Here is a 20,324-nt window from a genome sequence, read left to right as displayed (position 1 = left end):
TAAAACGAGCATACCGCAAAAGTCGTTCCCCCGTTGGCCGTAAAAATAACGCCGCTTTTAGATGATATTTTTCGAGTTATGTTCCCCCCCCTTGTAATGACACATATTGATCTCAGGTATCGGTTGTCTTTGTTTCGTGTGTTTTTATTGGTTTTTTAAAAAGCGCGATCGTAGGAGCTGTTGTTTTTGAACTGGCAAAAGTAGTGGCGTCCCTAAAGGGGTCCTACAGCCAGTTGGCGTTTATTGTCCCACAACCTATTAAAATCGCTTGACCTCGGAGGGCTGTTTCAGTCTTATCGCGGATTGTTTTAAAAGCTAGGTATGATTCGATGCTAATTATTGCCTATTATAATTTGTACATTATTTAGATAATGTACACTTACTGACGGTAAGTGGTCGTTGAACATTGTGCGCCGGCTGATTTACAGGCCCGAGACGAAACGAAACAAAGCTGGCCCAAGCTAATGCTAGCTTGTGTAGCCGGGTGCTAACAAAACGTCAGTTCGGGGATTATTTATCGCAATGTTGACTTGAAACTCAACCGGAACTCGTGTGCGGGAAGCTAACTGTGATCCGTCTGCAGGCCCACGTTGTAGAATGGACGGAGCAGAAGCGGAGCCTGCTGCGCAAGGTCCCACAGCAGAACCGCCAAGTGGGATACAGGCAGTTAAGAAGAAGAATAGAAAGGTACGTTTTCACCGGTTTACGATGCGGCGGCCGTCCTTTCTCCAGGGGAGATCCACCTGGGAACGGTATCGTCTGTCGAGCTCTATCATCTACGTCTCACTATCGACAACGGGGATATTTTTTCCATTCCCACTCTCAAAAGCTGTGGTGATGCACGAGGCAGGAAAGGCAGTTGGCAGGAGCTTTTGCCCTGTGGAACAGCTGGCCACTGCTGCTAAAAGATCGACTATGAATAGACACTGGTCTATGGTGTTGCTTCTCGGATCTAACCTGATAAGTGTCCCCGTATTTGTCAGGGAACTTCTCGGCACTACTGTTGCCAACTAAAGGCTGCTCTTGTTTGATGCGCATGTAACGGTTTCTTATCTTATCTTTTTGCTCGACTTGACTTGTCAGATCTTTCAGTCTTTCTGTTGCCACATTTGATAAGCTCTAAACCAGTGTTTCTCAACCCTGTCCTCAAGGAACCCCTATCCTGCATATTTTATTTGCAACCCTGAATAGGTACCTGTTTGTAGTTATTCAACCAATCAGCAATGAATTTTGTCAGACGTTGCACACCTTGCATAATTAAGTGCTGCGAGATGATTGGTCGAGTAAGTACAAGCAGGGCTACCTATGCAGGGTTACAATGAAAATCTGCAGGATAGGGGTTCCTTGAGGACTGGGTTGAGAAACGCTGCTCTAAACATTATTCTGTCGTCCCATTGGTAATCTGTGGTTCTCTGAACCATTTGCTCATGGCAGTCTGCTTGGTTTCTACATGAGTGTGCTGCCAATTTGAACTTACTTGTAGGTGAAACTGCTCAGTTGTATTTTAGCCCCCGGTAACTGTATTTCAGTCTCTTCCTGTTAGATTTCTCAAGTGTTTCCCACAGTTCTGAAATATACTTGTGGTAGCCAGTGGAAAGGGCCGACATTTCCTGCCAGCACAAGAATGGGCTACTACATGTGACAAACAACAAATACGTGTGACCTTTAACACTATTTTGATGAATATTTCTATTCATTTCACTTAATGTATTTCACAGATCCAACCCTCCCCTCCATCCCACATAGGAAGAGTAAGACCAAGTGAAGAAAAGAAAAAAAACCCACTCTTTAGCATGTACAAAGATGGCACTCTAGGTTTTTCAGAGAGTTCTAACGCCTGTGCATATGGGAACACCTCTGGTGCTGGTCCATTTATTTATATTCACAGACATGCAGCCAGGTGCCCCCCTTTCAGGCTGTTTCTCAAGTCAGTTTTAAATGAAAAACGGACACTTGGCTTTAAATCAAATATTAAGAAATTAGATACAAAATATATTTAGTGCTGAAAGAAAGATAAAATTGTCTTGCTCTGCTGAGTATATGCATGAAAAATTAGTCTAAGCTTAAGTAAAGTTAGTCTGTGTCTTTCTAACTGCCATAGTCCAAAAGAGAAAACAAATTATAATCTTTGGGGAAAAAAAGATGACTGAAACAAGAAGATAATCCAGGCACTCCAAATATAAGAAAAAGTAGCAGTGTGGAAGGAACATATTAAAAAACCTTTATTGTAAAGGTTGTAGTGGCTGAATCATTGAAAAGCCAATGTCTTTGTGCTTTTACATAATTCTTTTGTATGAGTTATTGCATATTTTTCCCAATAAAAATTCCCCAAAATTATGCAAAAGCAAATTTTTACATACCAAGTGTCGTAGTATAACCAACAGCAGACCATTGATGTGTGAAGTGATTTTGGGGAAACCACACAGTGAATATTGAATGTTTTTGTAGTATCTTTTTGGTTCTGCACTTTTTAGATGATCCCTGCGCACTCGACTCACAGCCGGCTATACATAGAGACCAGTGGGCCTCATGCATGAATCGTGTGTATGCACAGATTTAATCTTAAATTGTGCGTGCGAACAATTTAATGACTTTAGTGGCATTCCTCAATACTTGCGTATTTCCCGCTTGTTCTTAGGTAAGATCAACATTTAAGACTTCTCTAGACCTCATGTAAGCCAGTACGAACAGAAGCCAACTTGTGTTTTGTACTGTGAAATATTAATAATGATGATGAAATATAGTGGTGTAATGGAATGTAGTTGGTCCATGATCTGTACAGATCACCCCCCCATGGTTTAGCACATAGGTGAACCGCGGATGAATTGCAAAATTGAACTATCATAGTAAAATACAGTTTTACTGCTGCTGTTACTGTTTAAAGTAATAATTCCCCAAATCTCGACGCAGGGTTGCAGTGAAAAGATAAGACAAGACAGATGCACCCTGTGCTTTACTCTGAAGGGCAATGATTGGTTGATTATGCAAAAAAAAAAAAGCCATTGTGTGTTCACATGAAGTGAGTGAATGTTGTATCCCAGTGAACCAATCAGGGATGCTCACGTTGCAAAAATCGCAGTGACAGACGGTCATGGCTAGCGGAGGAGCGGAAGAACTTGTAAAGCCCCCCGCATCATTTATAAGATATCATGCCACATATTTAGGGGTGTGTATCGTTAAGATTTTAATGGTACTACTACTATTACCGATACTGCTTATTGAGCCGGACTTTTAACGGTACTCTTAAAGCTTCCTTTTGTTTTTTTGATTCCTCCGACCCCCTTTTCTCCCCAATTGTATCTGGCCAATTACCCCACTCTTCCGAGCCGCCCCGATCTCTGCTCCACCCCCTCTGCCGATCTGGGGAGGGTTGCAGACTACTACATGCCTCCTCTATACACGTGGAGTCGCTAGCTGCTTCTTTTCACCTGACAGTGAGGAGTTTCGCAGGGGGGGAGTAGCGTGTGGGAGGATCACGCTGTCTCCCACCCCCCGCAGCAGGCGCCTCCGACCGACTAGGGGAGGCACCAGTGCAGTGACCAGAGCACATACCCAAATGCGGCTTCCCATCCGCAGACACGGCCAATTGTGTCTGTGTCTGATGCCTGACCAAGCCGGAGGTAACACAGGGATTCGAACCGGCAAGTCCCGTGTTGGTAGGCAACGGAATAGACCGCCATGCCACCCGGATGGCCTGTTATGATATTTAAACAAACCATCTGTCAACAGGGAAACAAAAGCCTCTTGTCTACGAGACTGATTTCTTGAGAGAGCTCCAGCCAGCTCACAGTGAGGCCTGTGAGCATGACTGGCTGGCTGGTCTCCAGCTTCTCAAGTCCGAAAACCCTGGAGCAAATTTTGATTTGCCACCAATTTTTGTAAAACTGCCAATATTCAAAACCTATACAGGGAATTTCTCACCTCAGAAATTCTCGGGTGTGAATTCAATGAGGAAATAGCATATGGAAAATTGTAATAAATTCGAAACCTACACGGTTGATTTCTCAGATAACCTTGCTGGGAAAGTGGAGACGCATACAACCGTATAGTGACGTAAGGACATTGTGCTCTAGCCAGCTCTTAGAAGGTTCGCAAGTTGAACCAACTGCGAACTGACACCAGCACTAGCCCAGAGCTAGAACCAGGGGCTCTATGTTAATGTAATACCAGAGAACGTCTCTCTCTGCAGAGCGTGTGCGAGATTGTCAGTAGACTCCTCGCGATAGCAGAAGGAACAGGTAGTACGGAAGGGGTAGTTTGAGGAGAGATTTTCCATGAGTTAGTCGATCGCAGATTAAAAAGAAAATTAAAAACTAAAATGTGTTGCCAAATATACTTTGGCAGCAGTTAATACACCTGGGCGGCCCGCCCAAGTAAAGTCTATGTGTGGGGAAATACTGTCTAATGTACATTTCTACTGGTGCTGTCTTAATTCTCATTTGATGAGAATTTAGGTTTCGGCACATCTCAGTGACATGTTCCTGCTTCAAGCAGGGAACATGAGGGATGAGCTTATATTCCTCCATAACAGAAGTGTGGACGACAGGGATTTGGAGCTCTCTCGTCTGCTAAAAGCCTCCTCATCCTGTCACTAATGCCTTTATGTGTCTCTCTCCCCCATTTTGGGTTTATTCCCTCCACTGACAGAGAAAACAGCCACAGCATTCTGCTGACATAGGTAAGTCCTGGCTACAGTATGGTACCCCTGCCACTGATGAGACCTCAAGGTTGAGACCTTGATCTCTCCAGTTCAGTTGCAATGCTGATTGGGTTGGTGGCATGTTCACCACCCTTGGAGAGAAACGCTCTCGGGGATGGTGGTGTATGTGGTGCCGTCTGTGGCCCGAAAAGTTTGGGCTCACAGTGTTTTCTTCTACCAAAATTGACTTGCACGATACCTTCCAATGGCCTCTCTGATATCGGGTAACTGGCTAAAGACAGCAGTTCAGCTTTTTAAAAACATTTTTAGAAATGAAACACTGAACAACTTTAGAAACACCAACCCGCTCTTGTAGGACATTGCTTCAGCAAAGACTGGCATTCGTTGCCTTGTTCGATCCTGGCAGTTAACGGTAGTAGATGGAGTGCAGCATAACTGCCGTCATCTATGCACCTGTGGTGTTGGTCACCAAAAATCCTTAAACTGCCACGCACTTTTTGTGCTGGGTGGTGATTCTGTGAACAAGTCTTTTTTTCTTTATGTAAATGTGTTTTTTAAACACCATCGAATGTCGTGTCCCCCCTTATATTCACTCTGCTCTGAGGCCTGTCATACTGGTTTCTTTTGAGTGATTATGAGACGGCACACATTGCTCTTAATTTCGGGTTGATGCAGGCCTTTTGTCGCTCATTCACAGTTGGACTGCCTCAACGGTTTGCACAGAGGTTTCACCTCTGTAGCTCTGACCAGTGAGAAGCAATGCATCATGGGAGCTGTACTCCTGCAGACCAGCGGTGGCCTATGTGAGGGTTGTCAAAGAACTCGTGTTCTCAGTCTCCCCTCTAGGCTTCCAAAGCACATGCAGTACATTTGGGTTTCTAAGGATTGTTCAGTGAATAAAGCACTTACGAAATCGCTGTCTGATTTAACGGGCCGTGTACTTGCACTGGCACTCTACTTTGCTTAGAAACACTTTTACTTTTTTTTTTTTTTGCAAAGTTCTCATATGTGTCGGCTTTAGGCTGCTGGAATGTTAGGTGAGTGAATGTGAGCCTTGTTCCGTTTTGTTCGTCAGTCGTCGACCGTTTTGAGACTTGAATATTTGAAAGAAAAAAAAAAACCAAGTGTATGCTTGACACTGACTGCTGCTGTTATTTCCCAGTCTTCACAAAGGGGGCCTCCATCCAGACCATCGCCTCGCTCTCCAAACTTTTAAAGGAGGTCACTGAGCCCATTGTTGGTAAGTAGACAATACCTCAATTATTCCAGTTTAAAGATTTATTAATCACAATGTTATTACTGTTGTTATTAAGCCACTTGTAGCCACAGTTCTGAAGATTGGTGTGCAAAAAAAGTCTTTTTTGATACTTTAAGAAATGACCTAAATCATAAACACTTTATAGTTGCTGATTTAACTTTAAGATATGACGAATAGCAGTGTGTCTTCACCGAAGCAGCCAAACGTGAAAGAAGGATGGTGGCGGTCATGTCAAAGAAGACACAAAGGTGTTGTGGCTAACAAGAAGAAATGGTGAATTAAGCTCATAAAAGGCCTTCACCAACAGATATTATAACATCAGAAGCTAAAACTCGGGTTCAGTCGTGGTTTTTGCTTGGTGGTGGGGAAGGTGCCGACAACAGAATAGGTGACTCGGGTTTGTTTCCGAAGGCATCTCTGCTTTAAGAGTGATCAAACGCCAGCGCAGTTAACAGTATCACCACACGGGTCAGTAAGTTAAACAACAGACAGTCTTCAGGATTGTAGCTTTGACTCATAATTGCTGTGTGTCCACAGGTCTTCAGTATGTGTGGGAGTACCGCAGCCCCAGTAAATCTGTCCCACCACACTACCAGTGTAAACTCTGCGCCGTATCCCGCTTACAGCACGACATGCTGGCCCATGTCAAAGGATGGAAACACAGCTATAGATACGTTGTGAGTGGATGGCTCCTTTGGGATGACAAATGGAATGTGGAATGTACTGGATTATAGGGCTTAATAATATTATTATTATTACCATTTATTTATTTTACTGGTTATTTTTTTTCAGCAAACAATATGCACGGTGGTGCAGTGGTTAGCGCAGTCACCTCACAGCAAGAAGGTCCTGGGTTCGAGCCCCGGGGTAGTCCAACCTTGGGGGTCGTCCCGGGTTGTCCCTCTGTGTGGAGTTTGCATGTTCTCCCCGTGTCTGCGTGGGTTTCCTCCGGGTGCTCCGGTTTCTTCCCACAGTCCAAAGACATGTAGGTCAGGTGAATCGGCCGTACTAAATAGTCCCTAGGGGCTGTGTGTGTGTGCGTGATGGCCTGGCGGCCTGTCCAGGGTGTCTCCCCGCCTGCCACCCAGTGACTGCTGGGATAGGCCCCAGCATCCCCACGACCCGTAGAGCAGGATAAGTGGTTCAGATAATGGATGGATGGATGGGCTATACAAATAAAATTGTCTTGACTTGACGCATACATCCTTAGTTAAAAACAAAAAACCCTGTTCGCCATCATCTCTACATTCACACCTTGTAGCAAGGTGCGTAAATGTGTATCGCGAATACACTATAGTAGAGCACCACTGTTTGAGATTTAGTGTTGTGGATTTGTCATGCCCTTTTACATAGATGATAATATTTGTAATTTTTTTAACTTCTTCTGGGTATATGATTAATTTGATTATAAGCCTATCTTAATAACTCACATATTCATAAACTGTTGTGTTGTCTATTTCTTGCAGTTCTTTGTAATGAAATTGACCTCATGCAATGCAGTTTGTTGCAAGAGCAGGGAAATTGTGCAGAAGAAAAATATTGCCACCTTCAAATTTACATTCAATGGCTTTTTGATGGTGGTGGTGGGGGGGGGGGGTTGACTCTACAATTATCGCATTCTCTTTTACTTTCATTTGATCCTGTTTCTTTACTTTTAATGAAATTTTAAAGCTGGCATAGTGACATGCTGGTACCAGTGTAGTCAGTGGGGAAATGGTATTGTGACATGAATAATGCTAGTGTGAATGTGTGTTATGAAGCACTTAAACTGATAACTGATTCCTAACTGGTGTGGTGGTGGATTTTTTTTTTCTCAGAGTCGAGCCCATCCTGATAAGGTTACTTGTGAGGAGGAGGAAGGTGTTAAAGACCCCTCTATAAGGAAGAAAATAAAAGAGATTGCTGCAGAGGTGGAGGAGACGGAAGGGCGGGGCCAACTGAAGGTCGGTGTCAATTGGATCAGAGCAGCATCTTTGTACTGTCAGTGTGATCATTATACGAGTATATCTCAAGTTTCATCTACAGATGAATTTATTACTGAGTTTCTTTTTCCATCACCGCCGGAAATATTGATCTGTTTAAAAATATTCTGAATTCAAAATGCCCTTTCACAACCTCTGAAATTCATTTTACAAAACTAAAAGTTTCTTCTTGTGTTAAGTTTTATAGAAATCAATGTAAGAATAAGGGGTGGGGGTGTATGTGTTAAGGCTTTTTATTTTTTTTTAAAAGAGTGGCTTCTAATTGCGTATAATTTCTTACAACTGTTTTCATATTTTGTGAAATGTTTTCTGTTTCACAGTCAGCAATGCATCAGGCCTAGCTTTTGGTCTGTGAAAACATATTAGGCAGATAAAACCAGATTCTTATGTTTTAATTCTGGATTGGGGTTTCAGGTAATCCTGAAGGAGCCCTATGATGTCCATGCCTTCAAAGGACTCCGTAAGATGCTCTCTTTTTCAAACAAACTGGGTTTAAAAGTTTTTCTAGTAATCTTGTGAATCTAAATTCTATGTCTCCATCTTTTAATATGTCCCTCTATTATAGGGACTGCTTTTCCTAAACTTTTGCCTCCAGCTGGGCCAGGGGTGGGACCCAAAGGGGCACCATTTGGTAAGGCATCTGCTAACTGAGGAATGTTCTATTTAATGTGATATAATGAGTTGTAAACATCTTTCTCCATCTTTACTTGGGACTTGACATCCAAGTCAAGTCCCAGTGTCAAGACTTGAGACTTACGTACCTATGACTTGGTCCTCCCTCTGATATGAACTTTTTTTTTCTCTTCAGGCGGCAGGTTTTCCAACTCAATGTTCTCGGGGGAGTATCCCTCTCAGGGAGGTTCTTTCTCTGACTTAGCATATGGGGAATCAGGCATGGGGGGCTACTCAGGTTTTCCAGGGGGTGATATGGATCTCAGACGTTTTTCTGATGATATGAGCGGTCATCAAGGGGGAGGTGGAGGTGATTTCGGGCTGAGTGATAGAAGAGATAGCTGTGGGAATGGTGGACCATTGGGAAAGAACCAGTGTTACCAAGATGAATTCAGAGGCAACCAAATGGGGCGGAGCATAATGGATAGGCCAATGGACCGGCCAATGGGTAGATCGCTGGACCAATCAATGGATAGACCACTGGAAAGGCCAAGCTTAATGGGAGCAGTTTCAGAGACCAACAGCCTCCCTGCTACACTGCTTGGTTACCTGGTGGGTGTCTCAGTTGGTAGAAAATGATTTTTAAGTGATATCTGAGTTTACTCGTGATGAGTTTGCATTCAACAGAATTTGCCGTAACTTTTCCCATTGTGTGTTAAGGACACTTTCCGGATTGAGAGTGAGAACGATGCCCAGATTGTGCTAAAGGTGACACAGAAGTTAACGGACGTACTGATGGAGTACAGGCTCAGGAGTGTATCATCGGTATGAAATTTCAAACACACATACTAACAAATCATGTCCCAAATAACACTTTGAACGATAAGCAGAATGTCAAAGCTCAACTGAGCCACTGACATCGGTTACAACAGTCATTATACTATTTAAGAAAATAATTGATATTTTCTTGTGACCAAAATGTTTGCTCAATATTATTGTCAATTTGAACAAATTCAGAGGCAACAAATTTGATAGCAAACGCACAAAAAGACTACCAACCTTTCAGTGGTAGGTGCTCTGTTAGTCTTGTCTCTAGCTGTGCAGAGCCTCTAGATTCTGAAAGCACTCTCATTGGCTATCTGCTGTGTCAATCACAAGAGTGTCTTCTACTACTACCACTTCTGGATGACATGGGTGCAGTCATTTTCAGTCTTCTGGGAAACACTCCCTTCAACAAAACCCAGAGCAGCAACCAAAATGAAGAATCTCTTGCAACAGTAAGAACAAGAGTTTATCGCTGGGTTTGAGAAAGTTTGCGAAGTTCACGGCACTTTCTCACTGAGACCGCTGAGCCACCGTATGTGAAGACTAGTTTCATGTGGATCTGTTTTTCTGGTAGCACCGTTTCAGCTCCTAAACGTCAAATCAGTCTGTAGTTGGTCGTTTTGGGTATCGAGTCACAGGGCCTTTTCCGGTCAAAGTGAAACTCGACTTGTTAAAGAACAGTGCGGCCCAGACTTTATGCTGATAGTCAAAAGTCTGGCTGCCAAGCGTCCATTCATGCCTGCTGACGTAAATAGGAGACTTGCTTTCTGGACTTCACCAAATGCTTTAAGGTCTGGCAGCCAAATGGGCTCTGGTTCTTTGAGTAGGAACTTCAATTCTCCCCCCCCCTTTTTTTCTCCCCAATTGTACTTGGCCAATTACCCTATTTTCTGAGCCATCCCGGTTGCTGCCGTACCCTCTCTGCCGATCCGGGGAGGGCTGCAGACTACCACATGCTTCCTCCGATACATGTGGAGTCGCCAGCTGCTTCTTTTCACCTGACAGTGAGAAGTTTCACCAGGGGGACGTAGCACATGGGAGGATCACGCTGTTCCCCCCCCATTTCCCCCTCCCCCCTGAACAGGTGCCCCAACTGACCAGAGGAGGTGCTAGTGTAGCGACCAGGACTGGAACCTCAATTCTTAAAGACTAACGGGCACAAAAGTGTCATTTTTGATACTTTCTCGCACTGGTGTGTTTAAGACAATCTATTAGTATCCAAATCATGATTTTTTTTTTAAATTCAATTTATTGGTTATGGTCATGTAGGACTTTTTGGGGTAAAATGATACACCATATAGTGTTTCACCATATTGTGTTTCACATCTCAATCGTAGCAGCCAAATATAGAAGATGGTGACGAGGAGAGGATGAAGTGGAACCTTTGGCTAAAAACCACATATGTCTGAGCAAACGCGTAGAAGACCTTTAGCTATTGATGTTGTATTTAAGTAGAAATCGGGTTCGACCGTGTTTTACTTTGTGGGTGGGGACAGTGCTGATGTAACGGTACTAGCAATTCTTCATAAATTAATCCTTGGGATTTTTGGTGCTTATATGCCACTGCAATTACAAGATCACGGTCGGTACCATATTTCCCGGACTACAAGTTGCACCGGAGTATTAGTCGTACTCAGTAAAAAAATGCGTTGTTGTGAGGGGAAAAAAATGGTACCAATGGTGGTACCATAGAAATTGAATGACAGGTCTCCATGGTGATGGTGGTCACCACCTGGACACTGCTTGGTATCCTCTTCATCGCATTTTTTTTTTGTCTACCTCATAAATCATGTTTCAGTGTTACATCTTTCTCTCACTCCAACGTGTGACTGTTTTTTCTTGTTTCTTCTCCTGCATATGTGAATGGTGTGATGTGAGTCTCCCCTGTGTGCATGTGTTGTCTGTTGTGCTGCCAGTTCTATATACATGGTGTGATGGTGGTCGTGTGGCTTAGGTCCTAGGCTGTTCCGGTGGCATCAGGACACTGCTTGGCATCTTCCTCATCATCATATTCTTCATGTGTCTTATAATTCTGTTATCCTCTTTAAGTGTTGTATTCTGTAAATTGTGTACACACCAGTGACGTGCGGTGAGGTCAGTGGCTGGGTAGGCAGTGGGCATTCATATATCCAGATTACATCCTTTTGTGCTCTCTAATGTTTTAGAACAATCTGATCCTTCTTCATGCTTCCAACTGCCACAGAATTCTAGAATATTGTGCCCCCCTGGCTGAACTGCATTCCAAATGAAAACCTAAACAAAAATATTGTCCAAGTATATATGAAGTACTTTTTTTTTGTTTTATATGGCTTTTGGTAGCTGTGAAATGACTAAGTAACATCATTACATTACACAGCATTACATCACTAAATCCCAAAAATGTTGCTTTAATTCCATTTTGGCAGACATTCCGCAGTACAACAGATAGCTGGGCTTTGGTTGCATCAGTGGTCTCATCGACTTGTACGGACGCGAGGGGGGGCTGCATTTACCTCCTCTTGAATGTGTTCTGTTGAAGAGTGTCGTTGCCAAGATACGGTTGTTTTGAATATGGTTTGATGTTCCGGAAAACACTGAGGAAACTTCAAGATGCGTCACCAACCGCTGGTCTTTCTCTGCGATGAGGTTTAAGAGCTCCACATAGTTTCCCTGGTTTGATGAGCCGGTGCGTTCCTTGTTTCCCCTGAAGGCTAATTCTGGTTTCCCTAAGTAGGAAGTAGCACGTATCAAGTCCTTCAGAATCTCACGATTTTCCCTCACCTTCATGTTGTGTGCGGAGACTTGCTGTTTGTTAGCCTCATTTAAAGCTAGGTTGATATGAGTGCAGTTTCCAAAGGCTTTCAATGCTATTTGATGTTGAATGTGTGAACTGGACTGCTCGTGCTTGACTAGCGCTGCAGGCAGGTTGGTCAGGTCACAGTAGCCGGCACCTACCCATACACTGTCCCGCTCTCTGGAGCACAGCAAACAAGGGAAGCAGTACAGCCTGCTGGTGGTAGCATCGAAGTCGCATAGCCACTCTTTCCTTATGTTCCACTCCGGCTGGGATGATCAGATGATTTTCTGCCCTTTACGCTGGTGGAGGTCAGGGAGAGCTGGTGTAGGCTTGCCTTGCTTGATGACAAGTAATTTTTGCTGGTAATCCCGTTTATTAAAACTTGGAAGACATACGATGGTCGACATTACTGATTTCGCTCTGAAGTGTAGCTAAGCTGCTCAAATTCAACTGAGCTAGCTTGCTTTATTGATAGCACAAATATCTATTGACATTGTAGCAATTTAGCACCTTGATGGCTTTGATTGGCTTGCACTCCCGCCATAAGCAGTGCCTTTCCTCGTCCATTGATTTCGCTTTAAGCTACACAATACGCATGCACAAACTCTGAAATTCACAACATTAAGGGCAATCCTGAAAAAAGCAGAGCCTACCCTTGCCATTGAAAAAGTAGGCAAGCTTGTGTGCTATACAGTGTTTCGCTCTTACAAGTTTAAGGACTTAAAAAGGATAAGGATTTAAAAATACATTATAACTCAGCATACTTGACACTAGAGTGAGATTTTGATATGTTATGAATTTTTTGTTTGGTTATTTTGATTAAATTATCACAGGGTAGGTACTGTCTACCCTGACCGCACATCATTGGTACACACGCAACATCCATTGCATATCTGTCTGTCTTGGGGGGCGGGGATCCCTCCTTTGTTGCTCTCCCTGAGGTTTCTTCCTATTTTTTCTCCCTGGTAAAGGTTTTTTTTTTTTTTTTAGGGATTTGTTCCGTATCCAATACGATGGTCTAAGGACAGCATGTTGTATTGCTGTAAAAGCTCACTGAAGCAAATTTGTGATATTGGGCTATACAAATAAAATTAACTTGACTGGACCGTTGTAGCGGGCTAACTTCTCGAGGACTCACTGAAGTTAGGTTCTGCAGTAATGACCAAATGAGCAGTGGCGAAGTACGAACGTTCACGGCCCCACTGACGTGTTGGCACCATAACAACTAGCAACAGTAACTATTTTCTTTTTACCTACTCAAATGACACCACAAACAGTTCAATGTCCGTTCTACTGTCATTCAATTTCTATGGATGGTACACGTTTAATGAGAATAACTTTTTATATAACACTTTTCTAAAACAATATTACAAAGTTCTTTACAAAGAAATAAAACCAGACAAGGCGAAAACAAGAATAAGACCAAATAAGTAAGAGCAAAAATAAAGACCGTATGAATAAATGAAAATAAATATCAAACATTTGTAAAAGCTTTCACAAAAATAAATTTCTTAAGATGAGCTTTAAAAGAAGCTAGAGACTTGATTTGTCTTAGTTCAATAGGAAGCATTCCATAGTGTTGGGGTTCTAACGGCAAAAGCCAGATCACTCATTGTGACAAACTGAGGCCTGGGAATAACCAGCAGGGCTCACATCTGAGGATCTTAATGGTCGCGAGGGTGTGTACCGGGTCAATAAATCAGAAATGCATGTAGGAGCGAGACCGTTGAAGGCCTTAACAGGGAGCCAGTGTAGGGAGGCAAGCACAGGAGTGATATGGTCATGCTTCTTTGTTCCAGATATAAGCCAAGCAGCAGTGTTTTGTACCAACTGCAGATGGTGGAGGGAGCCCTTGCTGATACCCAAGTAAAGTGTGTTGCAATAGTCAAGCCAAGAATAGATAAAAGCATGTACAACTTTTTGATAAAAATGACCTAATTTGAGATTACCTTGAGCTGGAGAAAACATGACCGAACCAACATAAGAATTTGCAGAATAGCTGGGCTAACAGTTGAAACTACGTCCTTGAGCAGCTTAGTGGGAATGATGTCTAAGTTGCAGAAGGAGTTCATATTTGGAGACTGTACTCTCAAACACTGAAATTGTAATTGGATGGAACTAGATAAAAGTGGCAGAATGAACATGGGGAATGGAATGAATGCAAGGGCCAGGTTGGATTTGGGATCTGATATTCTCCACCTTATTTACAAGATGAGACATTTTTCGGACAACTTAACATCAGGTTCAAAGAAATGGAGGGACCATTAATAACAATTTACCCTAAAGAGAACTTTTGGATTGTGGTAATTTCTTGATATCAGTTCAGACAAGTATGTTACGTTTAAGGACTTAAAATGGACAAGGACATAGAATATCATTAAATACATTATAACACAGCACACTTGTAACTAATACTTAATAATACTTAATACTAATACTTTTAAGGCAGGAGTCTCTGTGGACGATGATGTTTGCGGATGACATTGCGATCTGTTGCGAGAGTGGGGTGCAGGTTGAGGAGAGCCTGGAGATGTGGAGGTATGCACTGGAGAGAAAAGGGATGAAAGTCAGTAGGAGCAAGACGGAATACATGTGTGTGAATGAGAGGGAGAACAGTGGAATGATGAGGATGCAAGGAGTAGAGGTGATGAAGGCATATAAGTTTTAATACTTGGGGTCAACTGTCCAAAGTAATGGGGAGTATAGAAGAGAGGTGAAGAAGAGAGTGCAGGCAGGGTGGAGTGGGTGGAGAAGAGTGTCAGGAGTGATGTGTGACAGAAGGGTACCAGCAAGAGTTAAAGGGAAAGTTTACAAGATGGTTGTGAGACCAGCTATGTTATATGGTTTGGAGACAGTGGCACTGATGAAAAGACAGGAGGCGGAGCTGGAGGTGGCAGAGTTGAAGATGATAAGATTTTCATTGGGAGTGACGAAGAAGGACAGGATTAGGAACGAGTATATTAGAGGGACAGCTCAGGTTGGACGGTTTGGAGACGAAGCAAGAGAGGCAAGATTGAGATGGTTTGGACGTGTGGAGGAGAGATGCTGGGTATACTGGGGGAGAAGGATGCTGAATATGGAGCTGCCAAGGAAGAGGAGAAGAGGAAGGCCAAAGAGGAGGTTTATGGATGTGGTGAGGGGGGACATGCAGGTGGCTGGTGTGACAGAGGAAGATACCGAGAACAGGAAGAGATGGAAATGGATGATCCGCTGTGGGGACCCCTAACGGGAGCAGCCGAAAGTAGTAGTAGTAGTACTTCTAACTAGAGTGAGATGTTATGAGTCTGTTGTAGGGTTATTTTGATTAATTTATCTACCCTGATCGCACGTCATTGTTTATAAGCATATCCACCAGATTAAGACACTCGGGAGCGAAACCAGATGAGAGTTCAAGGTCTAAAATGTGGCTTTTGGAATGTGTGGCCCCTTCAACAGATTGAATGAGGTTAAAAAGAGTGTGAAGTCAAGGAATGGGAAGGAAAACACACATGAATATTTTTTTTCTCCTCGATATTTTTTATTGGATTTTAAACAAAAAGCAATACTTACACAAAGATTTTAAAACAAGTGCATGAGATGTGTCAGATTTACATGATATGAAAATGACAGAGGAACATGACATATAATCTTATCCCCAATCAACCATCCACCCCCACCCCACTAGCCCCGTCTACAAGCTGGGATGGGCTATGTAAGAGGGCATTTTGTCCTTGGAGTGAAACAGAAAAGGTGCTGGAAGTCGGGTTTAGGATTTAGAAAAGAAAGAATAATAGGTAAGTTGGTAAATAGAAGACAGGGGGTTTAGAAACTGGTAGACCTTCACGGGTTGTATTACTGACATAAATTGGCAAAAAGCAGAAGAGAATGGGGCAATAAATCTTCAGTTTGGCAGGAGATTCTTGAAATTATGCCAGGAAAGGTCCCCACACCTTTTGGAACTTGTCCTCGGAGTTACAGACTGCGTAGAGGATCTTTTCGAGGTTTAGACAGGGCACAATATCGTTCAGCCACTGAGCGTGGGTGGGCGGGGCAGCATCCTTGCATCTCAGCAATATTGCACATCTGGCCAACAGAGAAGCGAAGGATAATATGTGGCGTTTGGATGGGGTCGGGTGTACGTCATCCTCGCCAGTGGTGCCAAACAGGGCGACCAGAGGGTTCAGTTCTAGTCCCAACACGTGAATATTAAAATCGTCACGAGTAAGCACCCTGTCATGTTTTGGCATGACAATAGGTCAGAAAATTCAGAAATAAAACTAACTGAATTAGGGGGCCTATAAATAAAAATGCAGAGTAAAGGGGGAAAGCTGGTGATTAAAAAAAAAACTCAAAGTAGATCAAATTTAACAAAAGTAGCAGGCACTTACGTGTCAACTGAGTCACAAGATTAAACCGTGTTAGCTAGTGGCCTTAGTTGAAATGCGGTTTATTCATCCGACAAAATTATCCTTGTTTGTTGGATAATGGATAGATGAAAGTCATTTTGGAATATAAGTCACAAGACCAAGCCAGACGGGTAAAAAACAAATCGGTGACTTAAAGTCAGGAAAATATGGTAAATTAAACCGTGATCCTCAGGATTATAACCTTTTTTTTAAAAGGACCCATAAGATCACACTTAGTTTGCATCTGTGTCCTAATTGTGTTCATTGAAGATCCAGGATTTATCTCGTGATTATATCAGCGAGGTCACAGAAAGTTGAATCACGTTTATTGAGAGAGAAATGTTTCATCACTCATCTCAGTGACCTCTTCAGTCTCAACTGACGGCAGGTATCCCCACCCTTATTAACTGACCACATGAACTCTGGACAACCACATCAAGTTCACCAGGGAGGATGTGAAAAATTACAGATTAGACTGTGAGATTGCAATTGGTGATGAGGGACATTTGACTTGATGTTTACCATAAACCAACACATACTGATCAGTACGTAAGGTTTGACTCTCATCATCCACTGGAGCTCAAACTAGGAGTCATCAGGACGCTGTGCCACCGAGCTGACATCCCCACCAACACAGTGGCCAGGGAAGGCGAGAAATCCCACTTTTAGCAGCCTGCTTAGTGTGGTTATCCTAGCTGAGCATTTGTCAAAGCCAGGAAAACGCCCAAACGGTGCACCAGCCGATTGAAGAGAGGAGAAGGATAACCGCTGTCGAATTGTAAACCAGTGGTGATTCCATATGTGGTGGGGGTGTAGGAACAGTTGAGACATGTATTTTCCAAAACCGTGTCTCAGTTGCTTTCAAACCCCAAAACACACTGTGCCAGAAGTTGGTCCACCCTAAGGGTCAGGTCCCCTGGCACAAACGGAGCATTATGTATGCTGTTAAGTGCCAGGAGGATTGCCATGACTTGTACATTGGGGAAACTAAATAGACACTGGCCAAGAGGATGGCACAACACAGAAGATCTAACACATCAGCCCAGGACTCCACAGTCTACACCATCTACAGGCCAGTGGCCACTCTTTCAAGGATGAGGATGTGCACATCCTTGATAGGGAGGAATGCTGATTTGAACGGGGAGTCAGAGGTCATCTATGTGAAGAGGGAATCACCATCCCTGAACCGAGGGCGGGTTTAAGCGTACATATGTCTCCATCTTACAATGCTGTGATTGCAACTATTCCCCAATCCTCTGTGAATAGTACACATGGCCATTGTAACTCTAGTTAATGGTCACGCCAATTTGCATATGAAACACCGTTGGTTTCGGTCGTTATGCAAATGTATCGTTTATAAGGGTGGGATACCTGCAGTCAGTTGAGACTGAAGAGGTCACTTAGATGAGTGATGAAACGTATCTGTCAATAAACGTATCCAGATGAACTGATTCAACTTTCTTTGATTTTCTTACATGGATTATTGACCATGCATAAAGACATAAATGAAGAGTCATATCAATCCATGCATCAATTCATCTCATTTCATCATAACACGTAGGCCTGGCCTACAGGAAAGAGCAGTTCAAACGTTGACTGTTGTGTTGGTCATACTGTAGAATGATATATTGCTTTGTTTAGTGGATAACACAAGAAGATAATGCACTTTGGGGAAAAAAAGGTCCTGGGTTCGAACCCCAGGCCGTCCCAGGTCCTTTTTGTGTGGAGTTTGCATGTTCTCCCTGTGTCTGCATGGGTTTTCTCAGGGTGCTCCGTTTTCTTCCCACCATCACAAAGACATGCATGTTAGAGTTAATACTCCTGCCTGTGCTCCTGAGCAAGGCGATGGAAAGAAGAACTGGAGTTGGTCCCCGGGCGCTGCAGCTGCCCACTGCTCCTATACAATAGGATGATTAAATACAGAGAACACATTTCATTGTAAGAATACAACTTTTTGTAAGGTACAATGACAAAATAAAGTGGCTTTTCCGTTCTTTCTACCTGCAGTCAGTTTAGACCGAAATGGTAATTTAGTTGAGTGATGAAATTTATCTGTAAATTAAGTTAATTGATTCAACTTCCTTTGATGTTCTTACCTGGATTATTGAGCATGCATCAAGACATTGATTTGCTTGTGTTCACAAATTAAAACTGGCCCTTCTTATTTGATGGGTTATACTGAATTCTATTTTATGGTGGAGTTCCTCTTTACCTCACAACAGACACATGGAGTCATCAGCTCTGAGCTCAGACCCTGATGTCACTTAACAAACTGTCACAAGTTGAAGTGATGGAAACGTCACCTTTCATAACAAGCGTAGACTGAAGAATTAATCCCCCTCTGTATTGTTTCCTGTCATCCAGGGTCCTAGTATGAACAGCAGTTTGAACAACTCGAAGGCTTCCATGGGCGGGTACTCTCCTCCCAGAATGTCCGGCACTGGAGATCGCTATGCAGGCAGCCTCATGGGTACGTACATGCATTTTCCAGGGGCCTCCATGTACCTCTTTTCACACTTCAGAAGCATACATGTTGCAAGAAACGTGTCATGAGAACACACTACCCTTGCAATGAAACGTTCATGTCAAATCTGACACAAGTTTGTATCAGCTGGAACCCTTACAAGGGTGGAAAGTCTTACCCCCTTCCATTTTATTCAATGTACTCAAAATGTCTCTTCTTCTGCAGGTTCGTCCAGATTTTCTGATGGTCCCCAGAGGTTCTACAACTGACACACTCCGCAAAACCTTGTTTCGATTCTTGTTTCACACTTCTACCTGTCCATGTTGGCACCAGACGCCGCAGATGTTTCACTTCAGAGGGATTGTGTAAAAACCTTTGTATCCCCATTGTGTAGCTCACAGTCTATAAATGGAAGCCTTGCTATGAATAATCTCATTTGGACCAAGTGTAGGTGTTATTTCTTTGTTTAGGATTTATTTTAAGACACGTGCTAAAACTGAAATTTGTTTCTCAGCCTGTTTAAGGCAACTGTTACAAGGTGTGGTTGCTGCATGCCTTACCTGCGTAAACTCAACTGGCCTCAATGTACTTTTTATATCTATTAAAATAATTACAGAAAATGACTTTCATGACAAAGTGAAATCCATATTCCCTTGAAAAATAGTGTTGGTATAATTTGTATGGGAATAATTCTACAGCACCCAAATTGAGGTGGAGTGATGTCCATGCTAGATTTTATAAATTGGTAATCCTGAAGGCAACAATCATCAATCTTTAAATACAACTAAACAAGTCAACTTATTTGTAGGATAGAGATTTTGTGGGCTCTAAAATGTCAAGGTGTGACGCGCTTGCGGCACTTGCTAGCAGTTGAGAAACTCCTTTCAGGGCTTCAGACAAAATGCATAATGATGAAACTATGAAATGTACTCTTTAGTGTCTCCCCTGCCCGAGTTGTTCTGGGGGGGAATTCCTCTCAAGTTGGGTTGTGACCGTCATTAACGTGGGGGAAATGAGTTAGCGAAACTCAAAACGCTTCAAAATTAATTCTGAGAACCAGGCAAAGATAGTGACTACAGCCATATGCATTTTTTCCCTCTCTTTTAAAAAGTATCCCTGACATTTGGTACAATAAACAAGTTCCCATCTGTGGCTCTGCCAGTCAGTTGAATTGAGTTACAGATTGGCTTGCAAAACCAGATGTTTTGGTCATATTTATTTCAAATCGAGTTGGAAAAAAAAGACTATGACAAACTTCAGAGCAAACTTTTGTAACAAGAGCCAAGAACAAAAATTAGGCAATGTTACTGAAATAAATTTCTCTTAAGACAATATTTACTTTAGATAATGCAAAATTTGCAA

The 20,324-nt window shown here is 42.8% G+C and overlaps 1 protein-coding gene across 1 annotated transcript; it reads left to right on the top strand.

Annotated features, from left to right (window-relative positions):
• Window positions 1–215: 215 nt before the first annotated feature.
• On the top strand, window positions 216–20,284 carry si:ch211-197h24.6 (uncharacterized). Its single transcript, XM_056286347.1, has 12 exons — window positions 216–319; window positions 584–687; window positions 4,648–4,678; window positions 5,823–5,900; window positions 6,456–6,595; window positions 7,736–7,861; window positions 8,315–8,360; window positions 8,466–8,531; window positions 8,709–9,124; window positions 9,233–9,337; window positions 18,863–18,968; window positions 19,188–20,284. The coding sequence occupies exons 2-12, from the start codon at window positions 598–600 to the stop codon at window positions 19,229–19,231; spliced, it is 1,248 nt and encodes a 415-aa protein (XP_056142322.1). The 5' UTR covers window positions 216–319; window positions 584–597; the 3' UTR covers window positions 19,232–20,284.
• The last annotated feature ends 40 nt before the right edge of the window (window positions 20,285–20,324 follow it).

The sequence above is a fragment of the Lampris incognitus genome, chromosome 9 (genome assembly GCF_029633865.1).
Source record: "Lampris incognitus isolate fLamInc1 chromosome 9, fLamInc1.hap2, whole genome shotgun sequence".
Lineage (NCBI taxonomy): Eukaryota > Metazoa > Chordata > Actinopteri > Lampriformes > Lampridae > Lampris > Lampris incognitus.
Note: the sequence above shows the minus strand (reverse complement) of the source record. Positions and strands in the feature narration are given on the sequence as shown.

Excerpts from the sequence above, each read along its gene's own strand:
- si:ch211-197h24.6 (XM_056286347.1), top strand. The coding sequence starts at position 598 with ATGGACGGAGCAGAAGCGGAGCCTGCTGCGCAAGGTCCCACAGCAGAA. Across the intron at positions 688-4,647 it reads TTAAGAAGAAGAATAGAAAG|AGAAAACAGCCACAGCATTC; the intron begins GTACGTTTTCAC and ends CTCCACTGACAG. Across the intron at positions 6,596-7,735 it reads AACACAGCTATAGATACGTT|AGTCGAGCCCATCCTGATAA; the intron begins GTGAGTGGATGG and ends TTTTTTTCTCAG.